Source organism: Dryobates pubescens, chromosome 17 (assembly GCF_014839835.1).
Source record: "Dryobates pubescens isolate bDryPub1 chromosome 17, bDryPub1.pri, whole genome shotgun sequence".
NCBI classification, from domain to species: Eukaryota; Metazoa; Chordata; class Aves; order Piciformes; family Picidae; genus Dryobates; species Dryobates pubescens.
Window position 1 is genome coordinate 21421458 of NC_071628.1, and position 27000 is coordinate 21448457.

The 27000-nt window shown below is 53.4% G+C and overlaps 1 protein-coding gene across 1 annotated transcript; it reads left to right on the forward strand.

Annotated features, from left to right (window-relative positions):
* On the forward strand, positions 1–25489 carry PPCDC (phosphopantothenoylcysteine decarboxylase). Its single transcript, XM_054168958.1, has 6 exons — positions 1–101; positions 1430–1596; positions 11169–11264; positions 16498–16626; positions 18582–18750; positions 25086–25489. The coding sequence occupies exons 2-6, from the start codon at positions 1444–1446 to the stop codon at positions 25169–25171; spliced, it is 633 nt and encodes a 210-aa protein (XP_054024933.1). The 5' UTR covers positions 1–101; positions 1430–1443; the 3' UTR covers positions 25172–25489.
* Positions 25490–27000: the final 1511 nt, after the last annotated feature.

The following is a 27000-nucleotide window of genomic DNA, read 5'->3' on the forward strand; positions in this document are numbered from 1 at the left end:
GCTTGCCTGGCAGCTAGGCCGCGGCCCGGCCCCTGCGGTCACCGAGGCTGGAGTTCACGGAGCTGTCTCTCTCCCGGCCGCGCTCCGTCGTGCCTCTACCGGTATATGAACGTTGTTTGTTTGAACTTTGGAAGTTCCCGTGTTTGCTCGGTTCTGTTCTCGGCCGCGCTGGCCTTTTGAGGCTGTTTTCAGGGTTAACAAGATCATAAAGCACCGAAGCAGGCCTGCCCGCTGCTCGCTTTCTAACGGCTCCTTAGCCCAGCCACCAGAGCTGCCTTTGGGTTGGGGGAAAACGCTGCCTGGCACACGGTGCTTTTATTTTTATTGTTAATAGGGGTAGTATTAAGGGTAGCTGCCTGTTTAAATATGATGTCTTATTCCTGAGCATTGAAGATGGGTGAGCTAATTGTCATTTAATAATGGTAAGGGAAGTGGGTGTTTTCCTTCCTGGGATGGTGTTAATTTTAAATGTAGATAAACATATAAAGTGTTGTAGTAACAGTCATGTCACCAAGCCAGTGCTGTGCTGAGCTTCCTTACCTCTTAACTGCTCTTGCTAATCAATGCCTGGAAGCTCAAGCTGAACTTGGGCTCTTCTCGTAGTGGTTTTTGCTCTACATACACTAAGAAACCTCAGGGGCCTGAGTTAAAGGTGTTGAATCCAAGTGAAGCGTGGAAAAAGAACACGTTGCTGTTGTGATGCAGCAGGTAGGCACAGGGAGCTTAGAAATGAGTGTTTGTGCTCATGTGTCTTGGTGGCTGGGTGTCAAGGTCAGGCTTTCATCTAACTGCTGCACAAGTGCAATCAGAACAAGAGGACACAGTCTCAAGCTGTACCAGGGGAGGTTTAGGCTGGATGTCAGGAAGAAGCTCTTCATAGAAAGAGAGATTGGCCATTGGAATCTGCTGGCCAGGTAGGTGGTAGAGTCACCATCACTGGAGGTGTTTAGGAAGAGACTTGATGGGGTGCCTGGTGCCATGGTTTAGTTGATTAGATGGTGTTGGGTGATGGGTTGGATGTGATGATCTTAAAGGTCTCTTCCAACCTGGTTCGGTTCAGTTCTGTTCTGTTCTGTTCTATTCTATTCTCTTCTGTTCTCAGTTCTAGACCATGCTCAATGCCTTTGAGGGTGTTTGGGGGCTCCTGGGCTTTAGCAGAACAATTTGGTAGCCTGCCCACCAGGTTTGAGAGTTCTGTTTGCCAGTGTCTGAGAGCAAACCGTCATTAAACAGCAGGAGCAAGTTGCTGAAAGGTCTGCTGATGGGAGAAGGCTTTGTGGATTGGGTGTGTGAGTTCAGCCTCAGCTTGAATCCCTCTGTGTAGTCCAGGATTAGATCTCTGCCTTTGGAGACATGGTGGTGTTGGGAGTCTTGCTGAGCTGGCCTCGTTCAGAGGCACCATTAGTCAAGTGTTTGTCTCCACCTGTAGGGTTGGACTGGAGCATGGAGGCCTTCTCCTCACCAGAACCAGGAGGTCCTGCAGGGAGGAGCTCCTCTGTGCCACAGAAAAGATACCATGTGCTGGTGGGTGTGACTGGAAGCGTGGCTGCTCTGAAGCTGCCTCTCCTTGTTGCTGAGCTGCTGAAAATCCCTGGGGTGAGTAAATCTGTTGGCTGAGCGTTGTCAAGTTGGTGTTGCTCCCTGGTGATGTGGCTTCTGTTGATAGGGAAAGCTCCTGCTGGCTTTGAGCCCTTCAGGCTGAAATTTAGTTGAGAGGGGATTCCTCCTTCTTTTAAATCTCAATTAACACTCTTTCCTATCATTTCATGCTTCTCTACTCCTAAGAGTAGAGGCTTAAAGAGCAGGGACTACCCCTGGATATTTCCATAGGCAGACATTTGGGTTCTGGATTAGGAAAGTCCTATTACTGTTCAGCTCAGCTTGCTTTACTCTGTCAGAAATGGGGGTGGGGGGGGAGGAAACCAGGTCTTACATAAACAGAGAGAGAAATTACAAGGTGTTCTATGTCTGTGCATTTGGGTTTGTTAGTAGTTTATGGTCTGGAGTAACAGAGGTGTCCAGCAGAGGCCACTCATGACTAGAGTCAGGGAGGGGAAACTTTTGCTGTGAAGGTGGAGGCAGAAAACCTTTAGGTTTTGAGAGCTGGGGCTGATATTTTGGAGCAGTGAAATGAAAGAATGGCAGGAGCAAGAGGGTGCACTTCAATGTGGAGATCTATTGGTTAGGTTGCTCAATAAATGCTATTTGGGGTGGTTTGTTGAGAGTTTACCTTGCAGAGACTTTGATACAGAGGCAGCAGAGGTGCAGTCCCGAAGTAACTTTGTGGCTGGTTGATGCTCACCAGGCTGCAGCAGGTACTGAAGATATGGCCAGCTGTTAGGCACTGGTTCTGCTACTTGTGGGCTGCAAAGAGGGGCCTCAGTTAATTTCTTGCTTGACCTGAAGTGACTGGTGAGGCTAAAGGACCTAGCCTGAAGTAAGAGGACCAAAGAGAAGTGCTGTCAAGGAAGGGAAGTGCCCAGAGCCAGGGATCTGCATCTTCTGATCCTCTACTTCTCAAATTGGCTTTGCTGTTGTCTCTTTTCCTCTGCTCTTGGTGCTGAGAATATCCTTCTCTGCAGGAGGCAGGAGGAATGCAAATGATCTACTGGAGGAATCCAGGTCAAGCACGTTCCTTCTCTCCTTCAATCATTAAAACCCACAGATGGCTGGACCTGAATTTTCTCTGAGGGCCTGTGACATCCATCACAGGCTTTGTGGCCACTGGTTTTAAGCTTCAGTGGCTTGCAAAAGTGAAGCAGCCAGTCCAGGAGCTTCTGGGACTTACTCACTGAAATAATTGCTTCACTCAGTTGTGATGTGATTGGAGGTGGTCAAGAAACCTGTGGATGTGGCCCTCTGAGATGTGGTTTAATGGCCATGCTGGTCTTAGGTTGAGGCTTGGCCTTGAGGATCTCAGAGGCTTGGCCTTGAGGATCTCAGAGGCTTGGCCTTGAGGGCTTTACCAGCCCAAACAGTTCTATGAGTCTGTGATTTCAAGACCTGATCCAAAGGCCACTGAGCCAGTGTGACATTTCTGTTGGGCCTGTTGCCTCAGTTTCTTTACTGGTGGAACAGAACTTTAAAAAGCCATCAGGGGAAGAGGGCAGGAGCAGAGGGAGGCTTTGAGAGCAGGAGAGATGTGGTCAGAGGCTTGCAGCCTGAGTGGTTCATTTAAATTGGTGTCCTGGCTAAAAGGATCTTCAGTGAAGAGCTTGGCAGTGTGATTTGGCACTCATTAAAGGTTAACCTCTCCTCCAGGGTGATGCTGGATGTGATGTGACCTTGCTGCCTTTTGTTTAACTCCTTTGAAGAGGCAGGAACTCTAGACAGCATCCGCTTACACCTTGCATTTCCTTTGCAGCTGGTGCTGTGGGGAGCTGGCACAAAGCCTCTGGTCAGGACACTGTGGGTGACTCTTAGGGCTGTGCTGCTCACACAGGTTGTCTCAGGCTGCTTGCTAGAATTTTGGAGTGGCCTGGCAGGATGTTTGGTTAGTCACAAAGAAAGGCAAACTCTTCTGTGAGTGAAACGTGTCGCTCTTGAAGCTACAGGCTGTCATCTGGACTTGGAGGTTTAAATGGCATGAGGATGATGATGATGATGCCTTTTCATTGTGCTCCTGCCAGGTAGCTTCCACCTCAGCTTGTAGGTGCCATTTAGCAGAGGATGATGGAATCATCAAGGTTGGAAAAGACCTCTAAGACTGTCAAGTCCAACTGTCAAGCCAATACAACCATGCCCACTAAACCACATCCTAAAGTGCTATGTCTGCACAGCCTCTCAACATCTCCAGGGACAGTGACTCCACCACCTCCCTGGGCAGCCTGTTCTGATGCCTGACCACACTTGCAGCAAAGAAATGTTTCCTACTATCCAACCCAAACCTCCCCTGGCACAACTTGAGGCTGTTTCTTGTCATCATGGCACTGGTTCCTTGGAAGAAAAGATCAACCCCCACCACCCTACAACCTCCTTTCAGGGAGTTGTATAGAGCAAGAAAGCCTTCTCTTAGCCTCCTGTTCTCCAGACTAAACAGTCTCTATTTGTTCTCTTCTGCAGCAGTTTTATCAATAGTCTGGGTGATAAAGGGCTGGGCCCTGCAGAGAAGGACTTGGGAGTGCTGGGGGTGAAAAGCTGGACATGAGCTGGCACTGAGCACTGCCAGCCCAGACCCAGCCCTGTCCTGAGCTGAGCCCCAGCAGTGTGGGCAGCAGGGGCAAGAAGGGGATCCTGCCCCTCTGCTGTGCTCTGCTGAGACCCCCCTGCAGTGCTGGGAGGAGCCCTCTGGAGCACAGAGCACAGGCAGGGACCTGTTGGAGCAGGGCCAGAGGAGGCCATAGCAATGATAGAATAGAATAGAATAGACCAGGTTGGAAGAGACCTTCAAGATCATCAAGTCCAACCAACCTATCATCCAACACCACCTAATCAACTAAACCATGGCACCAAGCACCCTATCAAGTCTCCCTGCTGGTGTCCTGCTCCAGAGCCCTGCTCTTGCAGGTCTCACTTGTGCTGAGCATTTGCAGGTGGCAGTTCTGCTCAGCCCCTGAGAAGGCTCCTGCAGGATGCCAGGAGCTCCAGCAGCATTTCCAGGCCATACTCAGCATGCAGGGCCCACACCTGCCCACTCCAGTGCCCACCCATCTGCCCTGCAGGGGCACCCCACGCTGGTCTCCCCTGACAGGCACTCAGGACCACACAGGCCAGAGCCAGTGGTGTGGAGGTGGTACCTCCTCAGGCTGGGGAGCTGAAGCCCTGCCCTGGTGGCCTGAGCAGACATGGAGCAAGCTCAGCCCTGGCAGCCAGGGCTATGTGAGGGCAGAGCTGCAGGGGCCAGCAGCAGCCTTGCTTTGGAAGCCCTCTGCTGTGAGGCCAGGCTGAGAGAGCTGGACTTGTTCAGACTGGAGAAGAGAAGGCTCCAGGGAGACCTTCTGGTGGCCTTTCAGTGCTCAAAGAGGCAAATCAGAAAGCTGGGAGCAGACTTTTGAGCAGGGCTGCTAGTGACAGGACAAGGGGTGATGGTTTGAACTGAAAGAGGGAGATTCAGAGTAGATGGAAGGAAGCAATGTTTTACCCTAAGGGGGGTGAGACCCTGTCCCAGGTTGCCCAGAGAGATGGTAGGTGCTCCATCTCTCAAACCATTGCAGGTCAGGTTGTTTGGGCTCTGAGCAACCTGCTCTAGCTGCAGATGTCCCTGCTGACTGCAGGGGGGGTTGGACTCGATGACCTTTAAAGGTCCCCTCCAGCCTAAAGCACTGTGTGAGCACAGGAGAGCAGCTTTGCAGTGAGGTTGCCTTTGGAGAGCTGGCTGTGAAGTGGTCCAAGTGAAAAGAGCCCTTGCAGAGTCTGAGCTGCCTGCAGAGCAGGAGGCTGTGAGCGTGGCCAGACTGCCTTTAAGCAGAGATATAGCCAGGGGCAAACAGAGGGTGTGCCAGGTAAACAGAGAGAAAAAAACCTACCTAGGCTAAAGGGAGCTGAAGAACACTGATCTCTTTCCAGCACTGCTGCAGGGGCTTGAAGGACTTGCTCAGAACAAGGGAGCCAGGTGCCCACCCCAAGCAGAAAACCTTGATGAGGGAGAATATTTAACTAACAGAGCAGCTTCTAGAGAGGGGGGTGGTGGAGTCATTGGTGCTCAGAGTCCTTGAACATCCCTCTGATATGGCTGGGTGCAGTCCTGGAGTGGCAGCTTTGCTCTCTTCCTGGGTTTGTGCTTTGAAGAAATACCAGGCAGAAAGGGACCTGGGGGTGCTGGTGGATTAGGCTGAACATGAGCCTGCAGTGTGCCCAGGTAGCCAGGAGGGCCAATGGCATCCTGGCCTGCATCAGGAACAGTGTGGCCAGCAGGAGCAGGGAAGTCATTGTGCCCCTGTGCACTGCACTGGTTAGGCCACACCTTGAGTCCTGTGTCCAGTTCTGGGCCCCTCAGTTTAGGAAGGAGGTTGACTTGCTGGAAGGTGTCCAGAGAAGGGCAACAAGGCTGGGGAGGGGTCTGGAGCACAGCCCTGTGAGGAGAGGCTGAGGGAGCTGGGGTTGCTTAGCCTGGAGAAGAGGAGGCTCAGGGGAGACCTTATTGCTCCTTCCAACTCCCTGAAGGGAGGTTGTAGCCAGGAGGGGGTTGGTCTCTTCTCCCAGGCAAGCAGCACCAGAACAAGAGGACAGTCTCCAGCTGTGCCAGGGGAGGTTTAGGCTGAAGGTGAGGAAGAAACTCTTGATAAGAGTGATTGCCCATTGGAATGTGCTGCCCAGGGAGGAGACTTGATGGGGTGCTTGGTGCCATGGTTGAGTTGATTAGGTGGTGTTGGGTGATGGGTTGGACTCGATGATCTCAAAGGTCTCTTCCAACCTGGTCTGGTCTGTTCTATTCTATTCTGTTCTGTTCTTTTTAAAGACCAGAGCTGGTTAGGGAACTATTTTCTAAACCAAGCCAAAAAAGCCCCATCCAAACAGAAAAGGCAGAGTGCCACTAACAAACACTCCTGCTGACAGCTTCCAGTGCAGACCTGGCCTACTGGTAGCAGTGTGGAGAGCAGACCTGCCCCCTCAGACTGCACAGTGCCCTTTAAGACAATCACCAAATCCCCAGCACCTCACAGCCTGGGAGGTTAACACCTCGCTGAAGGCCAGGGCAGAGCAGCGGCGTTAGCACCTTTGTGGGTGTCACTGCTTGGCTCCAAGCAGCTTCCTGTGAGGTGAGGAGAGCTTCAGCTGGAAACAAATGTGTTGGCTGCTGTCAGTGTGATCTTCACACCTGAGAGCACCAGAAACACAGCTGGCATTCCAAGCTGAGGTCACCTGAACGAGAGGGCAGGACTTGAGAAGGGGCACACAGAGCACCAAGCTCTGCTGTCACCTGCAGCTCTGCTTTCTCATTGCTTTTTCTTCAGGAAAGAGGAGAAGTTCCCAAAGAACACAATCCACTAAGGCTGGGATTTTTTTTCCCTGCTGCTCTCAGCTGTTTTTCTAGCCATGCAGGGTGCAGCTCTCCACCACTGCTCCATTCCCAGTCAGGGAGATCACCTTGGGAAGATAGCTTAACATGTTTTGTCACTTCAGCTGCCACGGAGGAGGCTGAAGGTTTCCAGCAGACTGGTTTGAGTTTTGTACCTCAGACTGCAGCTTCCTAGCAGGAAGGAGTGGCTGGGGAGGCTGGCTTCTCCTTCTTTCTCCCTTGGCCTGGTAGAACCACACAGCAGGTTACACTGTGAACTGCCTGAGGGAGCATCAAGGGAAAATGTTCTGGGAAAGAGCAACTACATGGACCAGGATAGGTTAGGGACTGACCTGTTGGAGAGCAGCACAGGGGAGAGCAGCCTGGGGGTCCTGCTGGATAGGATAACCATGAGCCAGCAATGTGCCCTTGTAGCCAAGAAGGCAAACAGTGGCATCCTGGGGTGGATTAAAAAGGCTGTGGTTAGTAGGTTGAGAGGGGTTCTCCTGACCCTCTACTCTGCCCTGCTCAGGCCACATCTGGAAGATTGTGTCCAGTTCTGGGCCCTTCAGTTCAAGAAGGGTCTTAGAGAATCACTTGAAAGAGTCCAGCACAGAGCCACAAAGCTGTTGAAGGCAGTGGAACTTCTCCCTGTGAGGACAGGCTGAGGGAGCTGGGGCTTGGAGCAGAGGAGCCTGAGGGGTGCCCTCAATGCTGTTGATAAAGATGTGCAGGGCAGTGTGGGGAGGATGGAACCAGGCTCTGCTCAGGGGTGTCCAATCACAGGACAAGGGGCAGTGTGGGCAAGCTGGGGCAGAGGAGGTGCCATGGGAACAGAAGGGGACACTTCTTTACTGTGAAGGTGCTGAGCCCTGGAGCAGGCTGCCCAGAGAGGTTGTGGAGTCTCCTCTGGAGACATTCAAAACCCACCTGGATGCATTCCTGTGTGACCTGCCCTGGGTCATCCTACACTGGCAGGAGGGTTGGACTGGATGATCCTTCAAGGTCCCTTGCAGCACCAATGTTCTGTGATTCTGTGAGCAGAGAGTGGTGGAAGGTGGCCTAGAACAAGGAAAGGGATTATTTTTCCCCATCACTGGTGACCTGAGATGCCCCTTCCACATTCCCAGTCCTCTTGAAGCACTCCCTCCATATGCTGGCCCATCTGTTGCCTGGTTTGAAAACCCCTCCTTGGGAGGAATTGCAGATGGCAGTGCAGTTGCATGTCCTGCATGGGTGATCAGCACATGCAGAGCTGCTCCAACACTGGCTCTGCTTTGCAGTTAGTCCTGGGGGGTGCAGAGTACCTCTGAGTCACTGCCTGTGGCAGACAGCTCTTAGTGACACTTGTCACATGGGGTGGGGGGGGAAACAACCTTTTCCCACTTGTTTAGACTTCTGCAGGAGGGAATGGAAGCATCTCAAGATGCAGGGCACCTTAGCACCTCCTAGGTGTGCACATCAAATAAACATCCATCAGCATGGAGGGGTTTCCCCAGTGACTAAGCTGTCAGACCCTGGCTTGGACAGCAGCTCTCTGAGCTGGGTTAGGAACTGGCTGGAGGCTGAGCCCAGAGAGTGGTGGTGAATGGTGCCACAGCCAGCTGGCAGCCAGGCACTAGTGGCATCCCCCAGGGCCCCATCCTCTTTAATATCTTCACTGATGATCTGGATGAGGGGATTGAGTCCATCATCAGTAAATTTCCAGATGGCACCAAGCTGGGAGCAGAGGTTGGTCAGTTAGAGGGCAGAAGGGCTCTGCAGAGGGACCTTGCCAGGCTGGACAGGTGGGCAGAGGCCAACAGGATGGCATTTAACAAGTCCAAGTGCCAGGGGCTGCACTTTGGCCACAACAACCCCAGGCAGAGCTACAGGCTGGGGTCAGAGTGGCTGAGAGCAGCCAGGCAGAGAGGGAGCTGGGGGGAGTGGTGGAGAGCAGCTGAACATGAGCCAGCAGTGTGCCCAGGTGGCCAAGAAGGCCAAGGGCATCCTGGCCTGCATTAGGAATAGTGTGGCCAGCAGGAGCAGGGAAGTCATTGTGCCCCTGGACTCTGCACTGGTTAGGCCACACCTTGAGTGCTGTGTCCAGTTCTGGGCCCCTCAGCTTAGGAAGGACATTGAGAGACTTGAAGGTGTCCAGAGAAGGGCAACAAGGCTGGGGAGAGGCCTTGAGCACAGCCCTGTGAGGAGAGGCTGAGGGAGCTGGGGTTGCTTAGCCTGGAGAAGAGGAGGCTCAGGAGACCTCATTGCTATCTACAGTTACCTGAAGGGAGGTTGTAGCCAGGAGGGGGTTGGTCTCTTCTCCCAGGCAAGCAGCACCAGAACAAGAGGACACAGTCTCAAGCTGTGCCAGGGGAGGTTTAGACTGGATGTTAGGAAGATATTCTTTGTAGAAAGAGAAATTGCCCCGGGGATGTGCTGCCCAGAGAGGTGGTGGAGTCACCATCCCTGGAGGTGCTTAGGAAGAGACTTGGATGCGGTGCTTGGTGCCTTGGTTGAGTTGATTAGATGGTGCTGGGTGATAGGTTGGACTTGATGCTCTCAAAGGTCTTTTCCAACCTGGTTAATTCTATTCTAGTCTACCCAGTGGTCTGTAGATACCTCCCCACTTTTTGCATCAAGAGGTCATCAAGAGAGAGAGGTAGGAGCAGAAAGCGATGCAGAGATGTGTGCACCATGGTCCACTTGACCAAGATCTTGCACTCTGTTGTCCAAAGCCAGTCTTTCTTGTGAAGCTTGGTGCAGCAGAGGTGGATTTGCTTTGTGCTGGTGGGGCTGAGCCCCAGCAAACCTGCTTGTCCCTCAGCAGTTCTTCTGATCGCTGTGCCAGAGCTTCCTCTTGGCTGGCAGTGTGGGAAGAGTGATCCCGCGAGTGCCCTGCGGCCGTGCCAGCCGTTGGCAGCTCTCCGGCCTGTGGTTGAGGGAATCCACTGAGGCAAGCTGCTTCTCCTATGCCCTTTGGCAGGTCTGTTTTGAGATGAAAGGGCACCTTTCACAGCGCTTTGGCTTGCTGCTTCCTCCTGTCTCTTTGAAGTTCTGTGCAGAGCTGCATCTCGTCCTGACCTTCTCTGTCCTCTCTGCTGTCCCTGCTGTGAACTGGCCACGTGAGGACGTTTGGCAGGGGGTGACAAATCACCTGCCCCTGGTAGAGTGGCATGGAGTGAGTCCTCAGCTCCCATGAGTACCTGCCATGCAGTAGCAGGTTTGCTGATGACACCAAGCTGTGTGGTGCAGCAGACAGGCTGGAGGGAAGGGATCCATCCAGAGGGACCTGGACAGGCTGGAGAGCTGGGCACAAGCCAACCTCATGAGCTTCAGCAAGACCAAGTGCAGGGTCCTGCAGCTGGGTCGAGGCAATCCCAAGCACAAATGCAGGCTGGGCAGTGACTGGCTGGAAAGCAGCCCTGAGGAGAGAGACTTGGGGGTGCTGGGGGAGGAGAAGCTCAGCAGGAGCTCTCAGTGTGCACTTGCAGCCCGGAAAGCCAACCAGAGCCTGGGCTGCAGCAAGAGAAGTGTGGCCAGCAGGGCAAGGGAGGGGATTCTCCCCCTCTGCTCAGCTCTGCTGAGACCTCACCTGGAGTCCTGCCTCCAGGTCTGGAGCCCCTATGACAAGAGGGATCTGGAGGTACTGGAAGGTGTCCAGAGAAGGGCCAGGAGGATGAGCAGAGGGCTGGAGCACCTCTCCTGTGAGGACAGACTGAGGGAGTTGGGGCTGTTCAGTCTGGAGAAGAGAAGGCTCCCAGGTGACCTCATTGTGGTCTTCCAGGATCTGCAGGGGGTTCCAAGAAGGCTGGGGAGGGACTGCTCAGGATGTCAGGGAGTGATAGGACTAGGGGGGATGGAATGAAGCTGGAGGTGGGGAGATTCAGGCTGGAGGTGAGGAAGAAGTTCTTCCCCATGAGAGTGGTGAAGCCCTGGAATGGGTTGTCCAGGGAGGTGGTTGGGGCCCTGTCCCTGGAGGTGTCTAAGCCCAGGCTGGCTGAGGCTCTGGCCAGCCTGATGTAGTGTGGGGTGTCCCTGCCCATGGCAGGGGGGTGGGAACTAGATGATCCTTGTGGTCCCTTCCAACCCTGACTGATTCTATGATACTATGACCTTCCAGCTGGGAGCAGGAGAAGGTTCTCAGAACCCATGTAGCTTTCACAGCCTTTGCAGCTCAAGCCTTCCTGCTCTGCTCAGCTCTCCAGGGTCATCCTCAAGTCTAACCATTGGCCTTGTCTTTTCTGATTAGCTCGAAGTGAAGGTGGTCACTACTGAGAGAGCAAAGCATTTCTACAGTGCCCAGGAGATTCCTGTCACCCTCTACAGCGATGAAGATGAGTGGCAGGTGAGTTGTTCTTCCTCTGCAGGCTGCAAGGGCTCCTGGCCTGTCCCCAGCAGCCACATGGTTTGTCATTCAAGTGGGTTTGTCAAGCGCTCGTGCTTTCTGCTTCCAGAAGGCCAATGGGTCGTGCTTCAGGAAGCAAAAAGCAGGCTCCCTGGGAGGGTCAGAGTTGTTCAAGTGCTGAACAGCAAGCAGAAGCCTTCCTCTAAGCTTCTTTGCAGGAGAGCACACTTGTTTTGGAATCCTGGGCCAAGACACACTGCTTTGTCCTAATAACATCTGCTTTAGAACGTGGCTTTCAAAGGGCATGGTTGAGCCTGGCTGTAAGTGAGGAAGGATAGGATAGGATAGGATAGGATAGGATAGGATAGGATAGGATAGGATAGGATAGGATAGGATAGGATAAGATAGGATAGGATAGAATTAACCAGGTTGGAAAAGACCTTTGAGATCATCAAGTGCAACCTATCACCCAGCACCATCTGATCAACTAAACCATGGCACCGAGCACCCCATCCAGTCTCTTCCTAAACACCTCCAGTGATGGAGACTCCACCACCTCCCTGGGCAGCACATTCCAATGGCAAATCACTCTGAAGAACTTTTTCCCAACATCCAGCCTAAACCTCCCCTGGCACAGCTTGAGACTGTGTCCTCTTGTTCTGGCGCTGGGTGCCTGGGAGAAGAGACCAACCCCCTCCTGGCTACAACCTCCCTTCAGGGAGTTGCAGAGAGCAAGAAGGTCTCCTCTGAGCCTCCAGGCTAAGCAAGCCCAGCTCCCTCAGCCTCTCCTCACAGGGCTGTGCTCCAGACCCCTCCCCAGCTTTGTTGCCCTTCTCTGGACACCTTCCAGCATCTCAACCTCCTTCCTAAACTGAGGGGCCCAGAACTGGACACAGGACTCAAGGTGTGGCCTAACCAGTGCCGAGTAGAAGCACCAGAGGGCTTTGTGCCACCTTAGCAGACTTGCAGTGAGGGTGGAGGTGATCTCCCAGCACCCTGGGCTCAGCTGCTACCCACAGCTCTGCCAGGACTGTCAGGAAATGTCAAGCAAGCCGCTGCAGAGCCGCGGTGAGGCTGCTGGGTGCCCGTCGTGAGTCATCCTCGGCACGGAGGCAGCAGATCAAATCTCCTGAGTGCTGCCCCTGCCCCATCCACAGATGGCTCTTGATGTTCCCAGCCCTACCCACGCTGCTGCTGGCTGACTGGCAGCCTCCTGCTGAGGGGGCCACCCTTTGTGACAGGAAGCTGGAAGGTCTCCTGGTGGAAGTGGGGTTTTCATCTGTGCAGCCTGAGCAATTCCACTAAGGCAGTCAGGTTGAGTGCTGTGATGAGAGGGAATGGATTTGAGGCCGAGGAGGCCAGGTTTAGACTGGAGATTAGGAAGAAATTCTTTCCACTGAGGGTGGGGAGACACTGGAACAGGGTGCCCAGGGAGGTTGTGGATGCTGCCTCCCTGGAGGTGTTCAAGGTCAGGTTGGATGAGGCCTTGAGCAACTTGGTCTAGTGGGAGGTGTCCCTGCCCATGGCAGGGGAATTGGAACTGGATGATCTTTAAGGTCCCTTCCAACCCAACCCATTCTGTGATCTGTTGACTCTGCAAAAGGCTTTTTCTCTTGACTGCAGTCTTGCTGTCATGGTTTGAGAGTCCCTTTGTTGTATCAGCAATTTTCTAGACACTTTCTCTCTGCTTTGCAGTACCAATCTGAGTAGAAGGTTATCTGCTCCTTCCCAGTACTCCTGCCAAGGCATTCACACACATGTGGAGAGAAGAGATGGCCAGGCAGCTTTCTGGCTGCTCTAGGAGGTTGGTGACGATCTGCAGGGTCCCAGGGTGCTGCAGTTGCCAGCAGTTATTTCTAAGGAGCCCGAGGTAGGGTGATAGAAGTGGTGCAGTCCTGGCTCACTGGAGAGGTCCCAGATGACTGGAAACTGGCCAAGGTGACCCCATCCACAAGAAAGGTTGGATGGAGGAACCCAGAAACTCCAGGCCTGGCAGTCTGACCTCAGTGCCAGGGAAAGTGATGGAGCAGATTATCCTGGGGGCAATAACTGCACCTGAAGGATGGCCAAGGGCTCAGGCCCAGCCAGCATGGATTTAGGAAGGGCAGGTCCTGCCTCTCCAACCTGATCTTCTGTGCCCAGGTGACTGCCTGGTGGAGGTGGGGCAGGCTGTGGATGTGGTCTACCTGGACTTCAGCAAGGCCTTTGACACTGTCCCCCACAGCAAACTGCTGGCTAAGCTGTCAGCTTGTGGCTTGGATGGGAGCACACTGCATTGGGTTAGGAACTGGCTGGAGGCTGAGCCCAGAGAGTGGTGGTGAATGGTGCCACAGCCAGCTGGCAGCCAGGCACCAGTGGTGTGCCCCAGGGATCAGTGCTGGGCCCTGTGCTCTTTAACATCTTCATTGATAATCTGGATGAGGGCATTGAGTCAGTCATCAGCAATGTGCAGATAGCACCAAGCTGGGAGCAGAGGTTGGTCAGTAAGAGGGCAGAAGAGCTCTGCAGAGGGACCTTACCAGGCTGGACAGATGGGCAGAGGCCAACAGGATGGCATTCAACAAGTCCAAGTGCCAGGGACTGCACTTTGACCCCAGCCTGTAGCTCTGCCTGGGGTTGCTGTGGCCAGAGTGGCTGAGAGCTGCCAAACAGAGAGGGACCTGGGGGTGCTGAGTGACAGCCGCCTAAACATGAGCCAGCAGTGTGCCCAGGTGGCCAAGAAGGCCAAGGGCATCCTGGCCTGCATTAGGAACAGTGTGGCCAGCAGGAGCAGGGAAGTCATTGTGCCCCTGGACTCTGCACTGGTTAGGCCACACCTTGAGTCCTGTGTCCAGTTCTGGGCCCCTCAGCTTAGGAAGGACATTGAGAGACTTGAAGGTGTCCAGAGAAGGGCAACAAGGCTGGGGAGAGGCCTTGAGCACAGCCCTGTGAGGAGAGGCTGAGGGAGCTGGGGTTGCTTAGCCTGGAGAAGAGGAGGTTCAGGGGAGACCTCATTGCTCTCTACAACTACCTGAAAGGTGGCTGTAGCCAGGAGGGGGTTGGTCTATTCTCCCAGGCACCCAGCACCAGAACAAGAGGACACAGTCTCAAACTGTGCCAGGGGAAGTTTAGGCTGGAGGTGAGGAGAAAGTTCTTCACTGAGAGAGTCATTAGTCATTGGAATGTGCTGCCCAGGGAGGTGGAGTCCCCATCCCTGGAAGTGTTCAAGAGGGGACTGGATGTGGCCCTTGGTGCCATGGTCTAGTCATGAGGTCTGTGGGGACAGGTTGGACTTGATGATCTTTGAGGTCTCTTCCAACCTTTGTGATGCTGTGCAGGTCAGGCTTTGAGGCCTGGAAAGCAACCATGGAGCAGGTTGTTTTGGCAGAAGGGTGGGAGCCAAACCTGCTCGGCTTCTGTTTGTGAGATGGTTTACTCCAAGAACAGACCAATTTTCAGTGCTTCTAGAGGAAACAGAAGCGAGTGGAGGAGCTGGGGAAGGTGTCAGCAAGCAGCAGCTTTCTGGATGCTGTCTTTTTGTTGTGGTTTCCAGTGACTCAGAGAAGGAGCAGTCTGTGGCCCTGGGGCACCTCTTGCTGGCCTGTGGTTGTCTGTGTGTCCTCTGGGGACTGAAGCACCTGGTGCTGTTTGCTGTTTCTCTTGACACTTTCCCAGTTAACTGTGGTCTTGAAGAAGAGATCAGGACCCTCCTGAGCATCTCAGAGCTTTAGTGAAAATAGAAATACTCACTTCAAAGAGATGTGAGGGCTCACAAATCACATGGGTGCCTCAGGAAGGGTCACCCCTGCTTTGGTCCTGTCTGGTGTCAGCTGGGTGAGAGGATGGAGCTCTTTTCTCCACTCAGATGCACCAAGGGTTGAGGGAGCTCTTCTGGACAATTCTGAAGCCAAGGGATGATGTGGATAGGCAAAGCCCTTTCCTCTGAGCTGGAATTTGTGGTTGTTGGGTGAGTGAATGTTCTTTGTGAGGAAAGGACACCCAGCAGCAGAGCCCTGAAAGCCAGGAAGGGACTTTTTCAAAGGGCTTGTTGTGATGGGATGAGAGGGAACAGATTGAAGCTGGAGGAGAGGACAGGAGATTGAGGGTGGAGATTAGGAAGAAATTCTTTACAGGGAGGGTGGGGAGACACTGGAACAGGTTGCCCAGGGAGGTCATGGGTGCCTCCTCCATGGAGGTGTTCAAGGCCAGGTTGGATGAGGTCCTGAGCAACATGGTCCAGAGGAAGATGTCCCTGCCCATGGCAGGGCTTTGGAACTGGATGATCTTTAGGGTCCCTTCCAACCCAAACCATGCTATGAATCCTGTGCTTATTGCTCTCTACAACTACCTGAAGGGAGGTTGTAGCCAGGTGGGGGTTGGTCTTTTCTCCTGGGTGGCCAGCACCAGAACAAGAGGACACAGTCTCAAGCTGCACCAGGGGAGATTTAGGCTGGAGGTGAGGAAGAAGTTCTTCAGAGAAAGAGAGACTGCCCATTGGAATGTGCTGCCCAGGGAGGTGGTGGAGTCACCATGCCTGGAGGTGTTTAGGAAGAGACTGGATGGGGTGCTTGGTGCCATGGTTTAGTTGATTAGATGGTGGTGGGTGATAGGTTGGACTTGGTGATCTCAAAGGTCTTTTCCAACTTGGTCTATTCTATTCTATTCTATTCCTATTCTATTCTATTCTAAAGGTAGCTGCAAGACAACCTTCAGTAGAAAACAGGAGGTCAGCAAAGTGATTTCTGGTTCCCCATGCTTTCAGGTCACAGATCCACAGAGTGTTAGGGGCTGGAAGGGTCCTTGAAAGCTCATCCAGTCCAACAACCCTGCCCAGAGCAGGTCACACAGGAACACACCCAGGTGGGTCTTGAATATCTCCAGAGAGGGAGACTCCACAACCACCCTGGGCAGCCTGCTCCAGTGTTCTGTCACCCTCACAGGGGGGAAAAAAAACTCCTCGTGTTCCCATGGAACTTCCTATGCCTCAACTTCCACCCATTGCCCCTTGTCCTGTCACTGGGCATCATCCATAGCACACCAGGTTGGAAGGGACCTCAAGGATCATCCAGTCCAAGCTTTCAGGGTAAGAATGCAGTCAAAATGAGCTGGCCCAGCACCCTGCCAAGCTGTAGGTCCTGCTTGGTGGCAGAGTCATTCTTTGCCCTGAAGTTGCTAATGTGGGGTTGAAGAAGTGCTTGCTGGCCACGGTGCTGGTGGTGAGGGGTGGGTGAGCTCCCTCTGCTCTGCTCCCCAGCTGTGGAGAGGCCGTTCCGACCCGGTGCTGCACATCGAGCTGCGGCGATGGGCTGACCTCCTGCTGGTGGCGCCGCTGGACGCCAACACGCTGGCCAAGCTCGCCAGTGGCATCTGTGACAACCTGCTGGTGAGTAAGCAGGGCTCTGCTGGACCTTCCTCTCCCCTCCCCTCTCACACTGACGTGTCTTTGATGGAAACTCCTGTGCAGCTCTGATTTGCATCTTCTGCTCTCGCTTCAGCTGCTTCTCTCTCTCTTCTGGAGGCACAGTTCCCCTCCTCCTCAAGCAGCTCTTTTTTTGCCTTCCCTCACCTACATCTTTTTCCCCAGCTCAGTTCTGTCAGTCTCTTCCATTATCTCCCAGTCCCTGTTTTGTGCCTTTCCTGCTTTTTTGGCAGGTGGTGTCTCCCTCTTTCCATCTCCACCCTCTCCCTGTCATGCCTGTACACACACACACACACACACACTCTCTCTTGCCCTCACTTTTGAGTTCCTTTCTGCATTTTTAAGATGCAATCTGGAAAGACACCTGTGAGATCAGATCAAAGTGTTGACTTCCTGCTACCTCACCTTGCTGCTTAGCCCAGAAATTCAGCTGTGCTCACACTTCCTCACCTTCCCATTCCAGCTCCAGGGCATTTTGCGTGTTCCAGCTTGCTGTTTTGGGGGGTCAAAGTGCTCTGATCCAAAAGTGTGGTGAAAGAGAGAGTGCTTCTCTGTTGGGTAGGGGAGACCTTCAGAGGGGCTGAATGCTTTGTGTTCAGGTGCTAGGTCTTGGTTAGGAAAAATCATTAAGCATTAACCACCCCAAAGGTCTGCCAGGAAGCTGCATGTCTGCAGGTGTTGCTGTGGTGCATCACCCTTCAGCAGCACAAGGAGGCTAAAGCTAGGGATGGAGAGCAGCCCAGCATCCCTGGCTGGGGAGCCCTGCCTGACCCACTCAGCTGTGCAGGTTAAGAGGAGTTGCCTATGAATGCCCAAAGTACAGCCAGAGCAGCAGCCTCTGTCTGTCTGAGCAGATCACTGGAGATCTGAGAGAAGCCAGAGAGCTGTGGGAGGGACAAGCAAAGTCTTCCCCTTCTGGGTCTCCTTAGTACTGTAGATGGGATGGTGGTAGCAGAGAGAAGAGCCCAGAAAGGGCTGCAAGGCTTCACCAACTCCTGCCAGGCTTTTCAGAGAGCTTTGTGGAGGGAGGAGGTAGCCTCTGCAAAGGAAAGCAAGCAGTGGAGGTGCTTGGCTGGCAGGTTGGAACAGATTCCATCAGACTTCCTCGTGCTGTGAAGGGTTCAAATAACAGGGCATGAGAAAGGATGGGCAGGGTTCTTGTGAGGACTCTGATCTGAGCAGAGAGCCTGCCCCAGGGACTGGTGCTCCCTAGGCAGCTTCTTTTGCTTCATGTCAATGCTGCTGGGCCTGGGGAAGCTGCTGGATGTTGCAGTAAGAGCAGGCAGCAGTTATTTCTCTTTGTGAGGAGCTGAGGTGATGTGAGGTTATCTGGAAGCTGTGCAGGATTGAGGGCTCAGACAGGATTCCCTGTAGCACACCAGAGCTGCTGGATTGTTTGCTGTCTGCCCCAGCCCAGATGTTTGTGCTGTCCTCTCCCTGTAGCCTGGAAGCAGCAGTGCTTCCCTTGTGAGGAGTTACAGAGCCAGTTGGCCAGTCACTGAGGAAAGGCTCCTTGCCAGCTTTTGGTCTTTATCTCTCCAGCTGGCTCATCTGAAGCTTTGCCTTAAGGGTTTCTCTCTAGCCACCTCTGCACTCCTTTCGGGCTCTCACTGAGCTGGCAGTCTGTGTTCCTCCTGTCCCAGCTTGGTTTGTTCCAGCAGCTGGGCTGCTTGCTTGGCCCCATGCCACAGCAAGATGGGATGGATCCTCTGTGTACCCTCCCTCATCTTTCCTGCCTCTCAGTGAAGGGCTTTGCTGGAACATGATGCAAATGATGTCAGCCCAGTTGGGTCAGCACTGCAAGCTTGGGGCTTTTGGCCCTGTGCTGACACCTGAGCTGGGAAGGAGCTTCTGTGCAGCAAAGCAGTGAGGGCAGGCAGCCCATCCTCCCAGCTGAACCCTCTTGGCTTCTCTTGCAGACCTGTGTCATCCGTGCCTGGGACCGGAGCAAACCTCTGCTCTTCTGCCCAGCCATGAACACGGCCATGTGGGAGCATCCCATCACAGCTCAGCAGGTGGAGCAGCTGAAGGCCTTTGGCTACACAGAGATCCCCTGTGTGGTGAAAAAACTGGTGTGTGGAGATGAAGGTCAGTCCTCTTGCAGGTCTGCTGGCTCTTTCCCTACAGGACTGCTGCTCCCTGGATGTCCTTTGGCCAGGTGGCCTTCAGGATGTTGGAACTGTGGGGAGCAGGCCCTCCCTGCCAGGCTCTGTACAAACTGAAGCTCAGCCCTGTGCTAGCTGCTGTCTGTGATTATTGTTCATTCATTCCTTAGTGTTAAGAGACCATCCAAGTCAGGCCTTCAAACAAGCTGTTAGCTGATATTTAACAGAAATGCTTCATCCAAGAAGCTGGGAGATCAAAGAGAAGGAAGGAGTTGCTGTGAGCCAGGGATTTGAGTGTCCTGATCTTGCCCTCTGCTGTGAACTGTGGGTTGTTCTCCTCGTGCCTCAAGCCTTCATCTCTTAACAGAAGGCTAATATCTTCTCCCCAAGTGCAAGCAGTGAGGGCAAACTCTCTGCAGGCAGGGGCTGAGGGTGTAGCTGGCCACACATTTCATATTTGTAGCTGTCTGTTGCCTGGGTTACTTTGCAGCTTCTCAGTTGAGTTTGGCTTTGGGATTTTGCCATCAGGCTTATCTGTGAGGTGGAAGAGGTTGGGGGGAGGAGGGTAGGGAAGGTTGTCATGCTGTGTTTCAAAGACCTAGCTTGCAGTGCTAAGAAATCACACTAAAATGGCCTCATTCTGGGTTTTTAGCAGCTGCTTTAAATGGAGGCACTTTGACCCTGGGGAAATTTTGAGGAGGGTTTTTACACAAGCAGCAGAGATGAAGAGATTCACTTGTTTATCAGCCTTTTCTTTGGACAAATTGCCTGTGAAGTGTCACCCACTTCTCACCAGGACAACAAACTGTGCCCCTGCCTGCAGTGCTGTACTCCCACCTTTTGTTTAAGAAGGCCAGCTCCAGCAGGATTGTAACTGCTCTGCCAGATAGCTCCATGAACAGCTTGTAGCCAGGGCAGGAAGCTGAAGTATTCTTCCTGGCTAAACGGTGGAGCTGAACTCTTAGGCAGGTGCAGTGCTTCTAGAGAGTCTTTCTCAGCAGCTGAGGGCTAAGAAATATTTACAGTTAGGTCAAGTGTAGTCAAGGAACTTGGGCACCAGTTGAAGTGTCCTGGACCATTACACTCCTGCTGGGATTTTCAACCTGATTACATCCAGTGTCTTACATAGTTGTTGAGGGAAGACGCCCAGAAGAGGTCATTCAGCACAGGCACTTTGGCAGAAGGGGGAAGGCCATCTGGCATAGCTTCTGTGTCCTTTATTTTCTCCCCTTTATCATTTTCTAGTATGTGTGGGGGATCTCTGTGGTGGTGGTGAGCAGCTGAGTGCCTCCTGAAGGCTCAGGACCTTACCCTGTGCGGGTTCGTGCACCTTGGGTGTTGTCATCCCTGTCCCACAGACCGGGGATCTGAGATGCAAAAAGGGCCACGTGAGCTGGCTCCCCAGAGCACAGATTGCTTAGGCTTGGATGGTGAACAGGGTTTCCACCTTCTGCTGCACTGCCCTGCCCCTTCCCCAGGGGTTGCTGCCCTTGTGACCAGGGATGTGTGAGCCCCACCAGCAGCAGCCTGTGAGTTGCTGTGGTTTGTAGCTCAGCACAGCGGAATAATCAAACCGGCACTGATCGGGAGCCACCTCGTTCCACCAGCAGTCCCTGGAGAGCTGCTTCATCTTCTCTTCAGCTGTCTCCACAGTGAACAAACTCCTGGAGGAGCTTCTAGGAGAGGGATGGGGCAGCAGCAGCCACATCTGACTCGACACCACTTGTGTTTGTGAGTCAGTTCACAACAGGCTTTTCCTGTTGGCAAACACCAGGATTTTCCAGGCAGGAGGCAGGAAAATGATGGCAAAGCAGATGTGGCTTTGCCCCGGCCGGCAGCTAAGCACCACGCAGCTGAGCTGCTTGCTCGCTCCCCCCCCTCAGAGGGGTAAGGAGGAGAATTGGAAGGGTTAAGACTGAGCAAACCTCTGAGCTGAGATAAAGATAGTTTAATAAATGACATAATAATAAATATAAATGGTCAGGAAAAGGCAAACAGCAAAGAGAGAAATGAACCACAAGACAGAGAAGCGATGCCAATGAAAACAGTTGCTCACCACCGAGCGACCGATGCCCAGCCAGTCCCTGCCAACCCCCACTCCTAGTTTTATTGCTGAGCATGATGTCATCTGGTCTGGAATATCCCTTTGGTCCCTTGGTGTCACCTCTCCCAGCTGTGTCCTCTCCCAGCTTCTCGTGCCTGCTCACTGCTGGGGTGCTGTGAGGAGCAGAAGAGGCCTTGACTCTGTGTGAGCACCAAGCGCGCAGCGGTCACTGAAACACCCCTGAGCTGCCAGTGCTCCTTCCAGCACAGATCCAAAACATGGCCCCACTCTGGGAAGAAAATTCACTCTGTCCCAGCCAAAACCAGCACAGCAATAATAGATTCCAGGGCTCTGAGGACTCGAGATAGACTCCAGCACTGACTTTTTCCACTCTTCCCCTCTCTTTTGCAGGCCTCTTCTTCCATGTTCCTTTCAGTTTTGTGGGTTTCATCTACAAAGAGCTTTTGCCCAAGCAGGCAGCCAGGTTCACCCATCTGCTGCAGATGGAAAGAGATTCAGTTTGTACCAGTTTTGTCTGTTGGCACTGTGGTTTGCTGTGGTGGGTTGAAACCACCACACTGGCCTTGCTGTCGGAGAGCTTTATCATCCTCAGCCCCTCTGGCTGGTCCCACCTGAGGTGGGCCACATCCTGGCTGCCATCCAGTTTCTGCATTGCAAGCTTTACCTCATTAATCTGACTTGGTTAATAAACCAATGGGTTCAGACAGAGAGAGTTCAAATAACAAGTTAAGTGGAGTTGACAATTGCAGTCCTTGACTGGAAGTAGCCCTCCAGTACCTGAAGGGGGCTACAGAAATGTTGGAGAGTGCCTGTGGTGACAGGACAAGGGACAATGGTTTGAAGCTAGAGCAGGGAAGATTTAGCTTGGACATTATGAAGAAGCTCTTTACCATGAGGGTGGTGAGGCACTGGAACAGGTTGCCCAGAGAAACTGTGCATGCCTCATCCTTGGAGGCCTTCAAGACCAAGCTGGATGAGGCCTTGAGCAATCTGGTGAGGAGGGCAATGTCCCTGCCTGTGGCAGGGGGGGTGGAACTGGATGATCTTTAAGGTCCCTTCCAACCCAAACTATTCTGTGATTCCATGATAACTAAAATGTAAGCTGCCAGCTGTTGACCTTGATTCTATCCATGTGCCTCAGTGTAAAGAGAGCTTTGGAAGGTGCTGTGCCACCCCTGGGCCTGCAGCAATTTGCCTTTGCAGAAGGCATTTCCATACTGCTCATGTTTTCTTCATCCTTGGCTGGATTTTTAGAGCCTGGCACACTGGGAGATTTCTACCTGTAGGCATGAGCTGTGCTGCAGACAGGCTGCTGCTTAGCAAGATCTTGCTCTGCTGAACCTAAAACTCCAGTTGTGAAGTGCCAAAGACTCTGAGGAGGTGGGTGGTGGATGACAAAGAAATGTGCTCCAAGGGTGTAGCTCTGCCAAACCATGCAGAAGCAGCCAGGGAATTTGTCTTGCTTGGCAGGAGCTGGCAGCTACAACTTCTCTCCTTGAGGTTGCATCAGAAGGGCCCAAAGCTGCCTGCAGCTTGTCCATGGGCTGCTTCAGGCTTCCTGGGAGTCCAAAAAAGGCCTAATGGAGAAGGAATAGAATAGAATAGAATAGACCAGACCAGGTTGGAAGAGACCTTCAAGATCATCGTGTCCAACCCATCAACCAATCCAACCCACCTAAACAACTAACCCATGGCACCAAGCACCCCATCCAGTCTCCTCCTGAGCACCTCCAGTGATGGTGACTCCACCACCTCCCCTGGCAGCCCATTCCAATGGCCAATCACTCTCTCTGTATAGAACTTCTTCCTAACATCCAACCTAAGCCTCCCCTGGTGCAGCCTGAGACTGTGTCCTCTTGTTCTGGTGCTGGCTGCCTGGGAGAAGAGACCAACATCCACCTGTCTACAACCTCCCTTCAGGTAGCTGTAGAGAGCAATAAGGTCACCCCTGAGCCTCCTCTTCTCCAGGCTAAGCAACCCCAGCTCTCTCAGCCTCTCCTCATAGGGCTTGTGTTCCAAACCCCTCACCAATTTTGTTGCCCTTCTCTGGACACCTTCCAGCAAGTTAACCTCCTTCCTAACCTGAGGGGCCCAGAACTGGACACAGGACTCAAGGTGTGGCCTAACCAGTGCAGTGTACAGGGGCAGAATGACCTCCCTGTTCCTGCTGGCCACACTGTTCCTGATGCAGGCCAGGATGCCATTGGCCCTCCTGGCTGCCTGGGCACACTGCAGGCTCCTGTTCAGCCTACCATCAACCAGCATCCCCAGGTCCCTCTCTGCCTGGCTGCTCTCCAGCCACTCTGACCCCAGCCTGTAGCTCTGCCTGGGGTTGCTGTGGCCAAAGTGCAGAACCTGGCACTTGGATGTGTTCAATCTCCTGCCCTTGGCCTCTGCCCATCTGTCCAGCCTGTCCAGGTCCCTCTGCAGAGCCTCTCTACCCTCCAGCAGATCAACTCCTGCCCCCAGCTTGGTGTCATCTGCACATTTATTGATGATGGACTCAATGCCCTCATCCAGATCATCAATGAAGATGTCAAAGAGGATGGGGCCCAGCACTGATCCCTGGGGCACACCACTGGTGCCTGGCTGCCAGCTGGCTGTGGCACCATTCACCACCACTCTCTGGGCTCAGCCTCCAGCCAGTTCCTAACACATTGCAGTGTGCTCCCACCCAAGCCATGGGCTGACAGCTTGGCCAGGAGTTTGCTGTGGGGCACTTTGCAGGGAAACCCAATTTTCTTGACCTTCCATAAGCATTGTTCTTCATCACAGATCCTCAGTTCTATGCAGTTACAGCTTCTCTCCCAACCAAATCTCAGGTGGCTCAGCTCTCCTGGAAAACTGAGGGTCCAGGCCAGTCTGAGGCTGTGTGCTGCCCACAAGAGAGCAGCTCTCACTGCTGAGCCTTTCCCCCTCCCTCTGCTTCTTGCCTGCCCTCGAGTTGCTCCTGTTCTTTGGAGGCTGCTGCTTGAAATGTTCACCTGGGTGCCTGCTAAGCCAAGCTGGGGAAGCAGAGCAGGGAAAAGAGGAAAACAAAACCTCCCAGAACTAATTTCTAAGGACCCATAAGGCACATCTTCTAAATTACCTTTCTTCATCCCCAAGCATGTTACAGCAGGGAGTATTGAGTTCAGGATGTGAGGTTGGACAAGATGATTTAATGAACCTAAGTTCCCCAAGCCTTGTCAGGGGGAAGCACCAGCACAGTGTAGATTAGAGGTTCACCTGGCAGCTAACCAAAGGGAAAAGCTCTCACATTTTGTTCTGCCCAGCACTGTGTCTTCCACAAGAATTACTCTCAAGGTTGAAGCTGCTGTGAGTCCAGAACAGCCTTTCTCTCCCATGGGTCATGCTGCAGAGGCAGGGGACTGGTGTGAACTTGGCAAGTCTCTTGTATAGGCAAAAGCCATTTCAAAGAGGTGCTGCACACACAGTGCTTACCCTGGAGAAATGGGGTGAAATTGGCTGGTTTAGGACCCAAACACTTTTTGAGGGAGGATATTTCTGCATGCTTGACCCCAGAGCAGTGTGAACTATGATAGTCACTCCCTGTGTGGTCAAGGGTTTGATGCAGACTCCTCTGGAGGTGATTCAGAGCATGAGGTGCTTATTAAGGCCTTACATGTTGCCTTCTGAGGTTTCCTGCCTCTCTCCATTCATTGAGAAGTTTGTGCTCCTGCTTAGAGTTGTGAAGCACACTCAGTGTGAATACTCCTCTTGCTCTCCTCCCCTGATGGCATTCAGCCCTGCCTCAAAACCCCTGCAGAACCAGGCAGACCAAGCAGATCCTCTGGCCTCCACAGCTGCTTTCTGGGGGATGGGTCCTGAGGAAACAGTTTTGGGGCTGCTTAGAATCCTAGAATGGTTTGGGCTGTGAGGGGCCTGCAAAGATCATCCAGCCCACAGCCCCTACAGTCAGCAGGGACATCCTTAACTAGAGCAGGCTGCCCAGAGCCCTGTTGAGCCTCACCTTGAATATCTCCAGGGACAGAGTCTCCACCAGCTCCCTGGGCACCCTGTTCCAGGGCTGCACCTGGAGCAGAGCTTGTTCCCACCATCCAATCTCCATCTGCTCTGCTCTAGTCTGAAGCCATTGCCCCTGGTCCTGTCACTACTGCTTTGTGAGAGCTTTGCTCTGCTGTGCCTCCATGGTGCATCTAAAGAGAGGTGTTGGGCCAGGGGAGGCAGCTGCCTAATGCTGTCTGTGTGGGAGCTGCTTTGACCCTTGGGGTTTGGTTCTCGCCCTGCAGGCCGAGGTGCCATGGCGGAAGTGTGGACCATCGTGGAGAGCGTGAAGAGGATCCTTGAAGAAGGGGATTTGCCAAGCCAGGGCTGATGGTCTGACCTGGGAATTGGTTGTGTGCCTCCCTGGGGAGCTGAAGCTAAACCCATCAGGAAGCTGGGTGGAGATGCCATGCACACCTACAGCCTGCTCTTCAGCTGGAGGAGTGCAACAGTTCTCTTCCAGCTGGTGCCAAGCTGAAATGTGGTCCAGCACTGCAGACTTGCTGAAACCAAAGCCAAGAAAGTGCTGCTTTAGTGTGGGAAAACTCTGGGGTGTCTCACAGAGACTGAGGAACACTGCCCTGGGGCACAGCCCCCAGGATTTCCCAGGTGCTCCTCTCTGAGGAGGCTGCAGAAGGACTTGCCAGTGTACTTCCCTGCCCCCCTTCCCCCCAAGATGCTGCTAGAGAGGAAAGTGCTGTGCCAGCCCCTCGCAGCAGGTTGGTGTGTGGCCATCCCTGCTCTCCTAAGCCTGCTCTGTAGCTGTGCTGCCTTCCCCTTTCCAGCAGGAGTCACTGTCCAGAAAAGCATTTCTGCTCCAGGAACCTGAGCAAAGAGAGCTTTTCCTTCTGCCTCCTGGAGCTGCTTTTGGGGGGGGGGGTGCTTGAACCTGACACCATCACTGGATCCTGGTATCTGCATGTGGTTTTCATCAGGGACAGGGGAAAAAATGCCTGAAAGAAGCTGTCTAGTCCCCACATCACCCTTTGCCCTTTTGTACCTTGACAGGAGAGGGAGGCAGCTGGGAACCAAAATCAAACCTGCCCATCTGGGTGCTCCAGTCAGGGTATGGAACAGGCTTGGGCCCTTGTGGAAAAGCCAGGGGTGGGTGTTTCCCAAGGGACTGGACTCAGCTTTTGCCTGTCCTAATCCTTTCCAGCTTGAAAATTAACCACCTGGCATGTTAAAACTGGGAAATCCTGTGACCCTGTGGGGCCAGGCCAGCTAGGGCTCCCCCAGGCCAGCCTTTCCTTGGGAGCAACCTGGGGCTGTGGAACACAGTGCTGACCCAGAAAGTTTATTTTTAACTGTAACCCAGTCAAATTTAAGGCCATGGGTACAGAAAGTGCACCCTGCCAGCCAGTGGAGGCAACCTCCAGAGTGCTGTGGGTGAAGGGAAGAGGTTATCAGGGTCTCTGTGCTCTCTTGGGGGTTCCACATCAATAAAACCCTCTGAGCTTGCCCATTTTTGGCTCGGCTACTGGCATGGCTGCAGAGATTCAGAGCTGCTGGGGATCAGGTGAGGAGGATCCTCACATGAGCTCACACCAAGGGTCACTGGGGTGGTGTGGTGCTGAGCTTTGCCTTCTGTCAGCCTGGGTGGGATGAGCTGCATCCTTGGCTGCTGTTGTTAGCATGGGGACAGCCGTGTGCCTGGCAGAGGGTCTTACTCTGACTGCAGGCAGCAGAAGAGATACTGCTTGGCTTCCAGGAGCTTTGTGGTGGCCTCTGTTTCTTCTCCTCACAGAGAAATCTGCCTTGTGGTGGTTGCAGCTGTAACTCGACCTTGGGGCCCTGTTGTGTCTGCCTTGTGCAGCTGGAGTTGCTTACCCCTTCTAGGCCAGACAATCAGGCAGTGAGGTTCCTCATACCGAGTCAAAACACCATGTCCTTGATAAGAGTGTTCCTCTGGGACAAGCCTGCTTTGTTGGCTTTGGCTGCTCCCAGGAAGGCTGGCAGGTGTTGACTGGCTCTTGCTGGCACCAGAGAGTGGCCAAGGAGGGGCATGGTGAGCGCTGTGGGGTGCAGGCTCTGGTTATTCAGCTGAAAGGGGGAAGAGGGCAGGCTTAGACCCAGAACCTGTGCCAGGTGGCCTTGGAGCACGTGGAGCTGACCCCAGACTCAGTGTGCTGGTCTGTAAGGCAGGAGGAAATGGCTGAG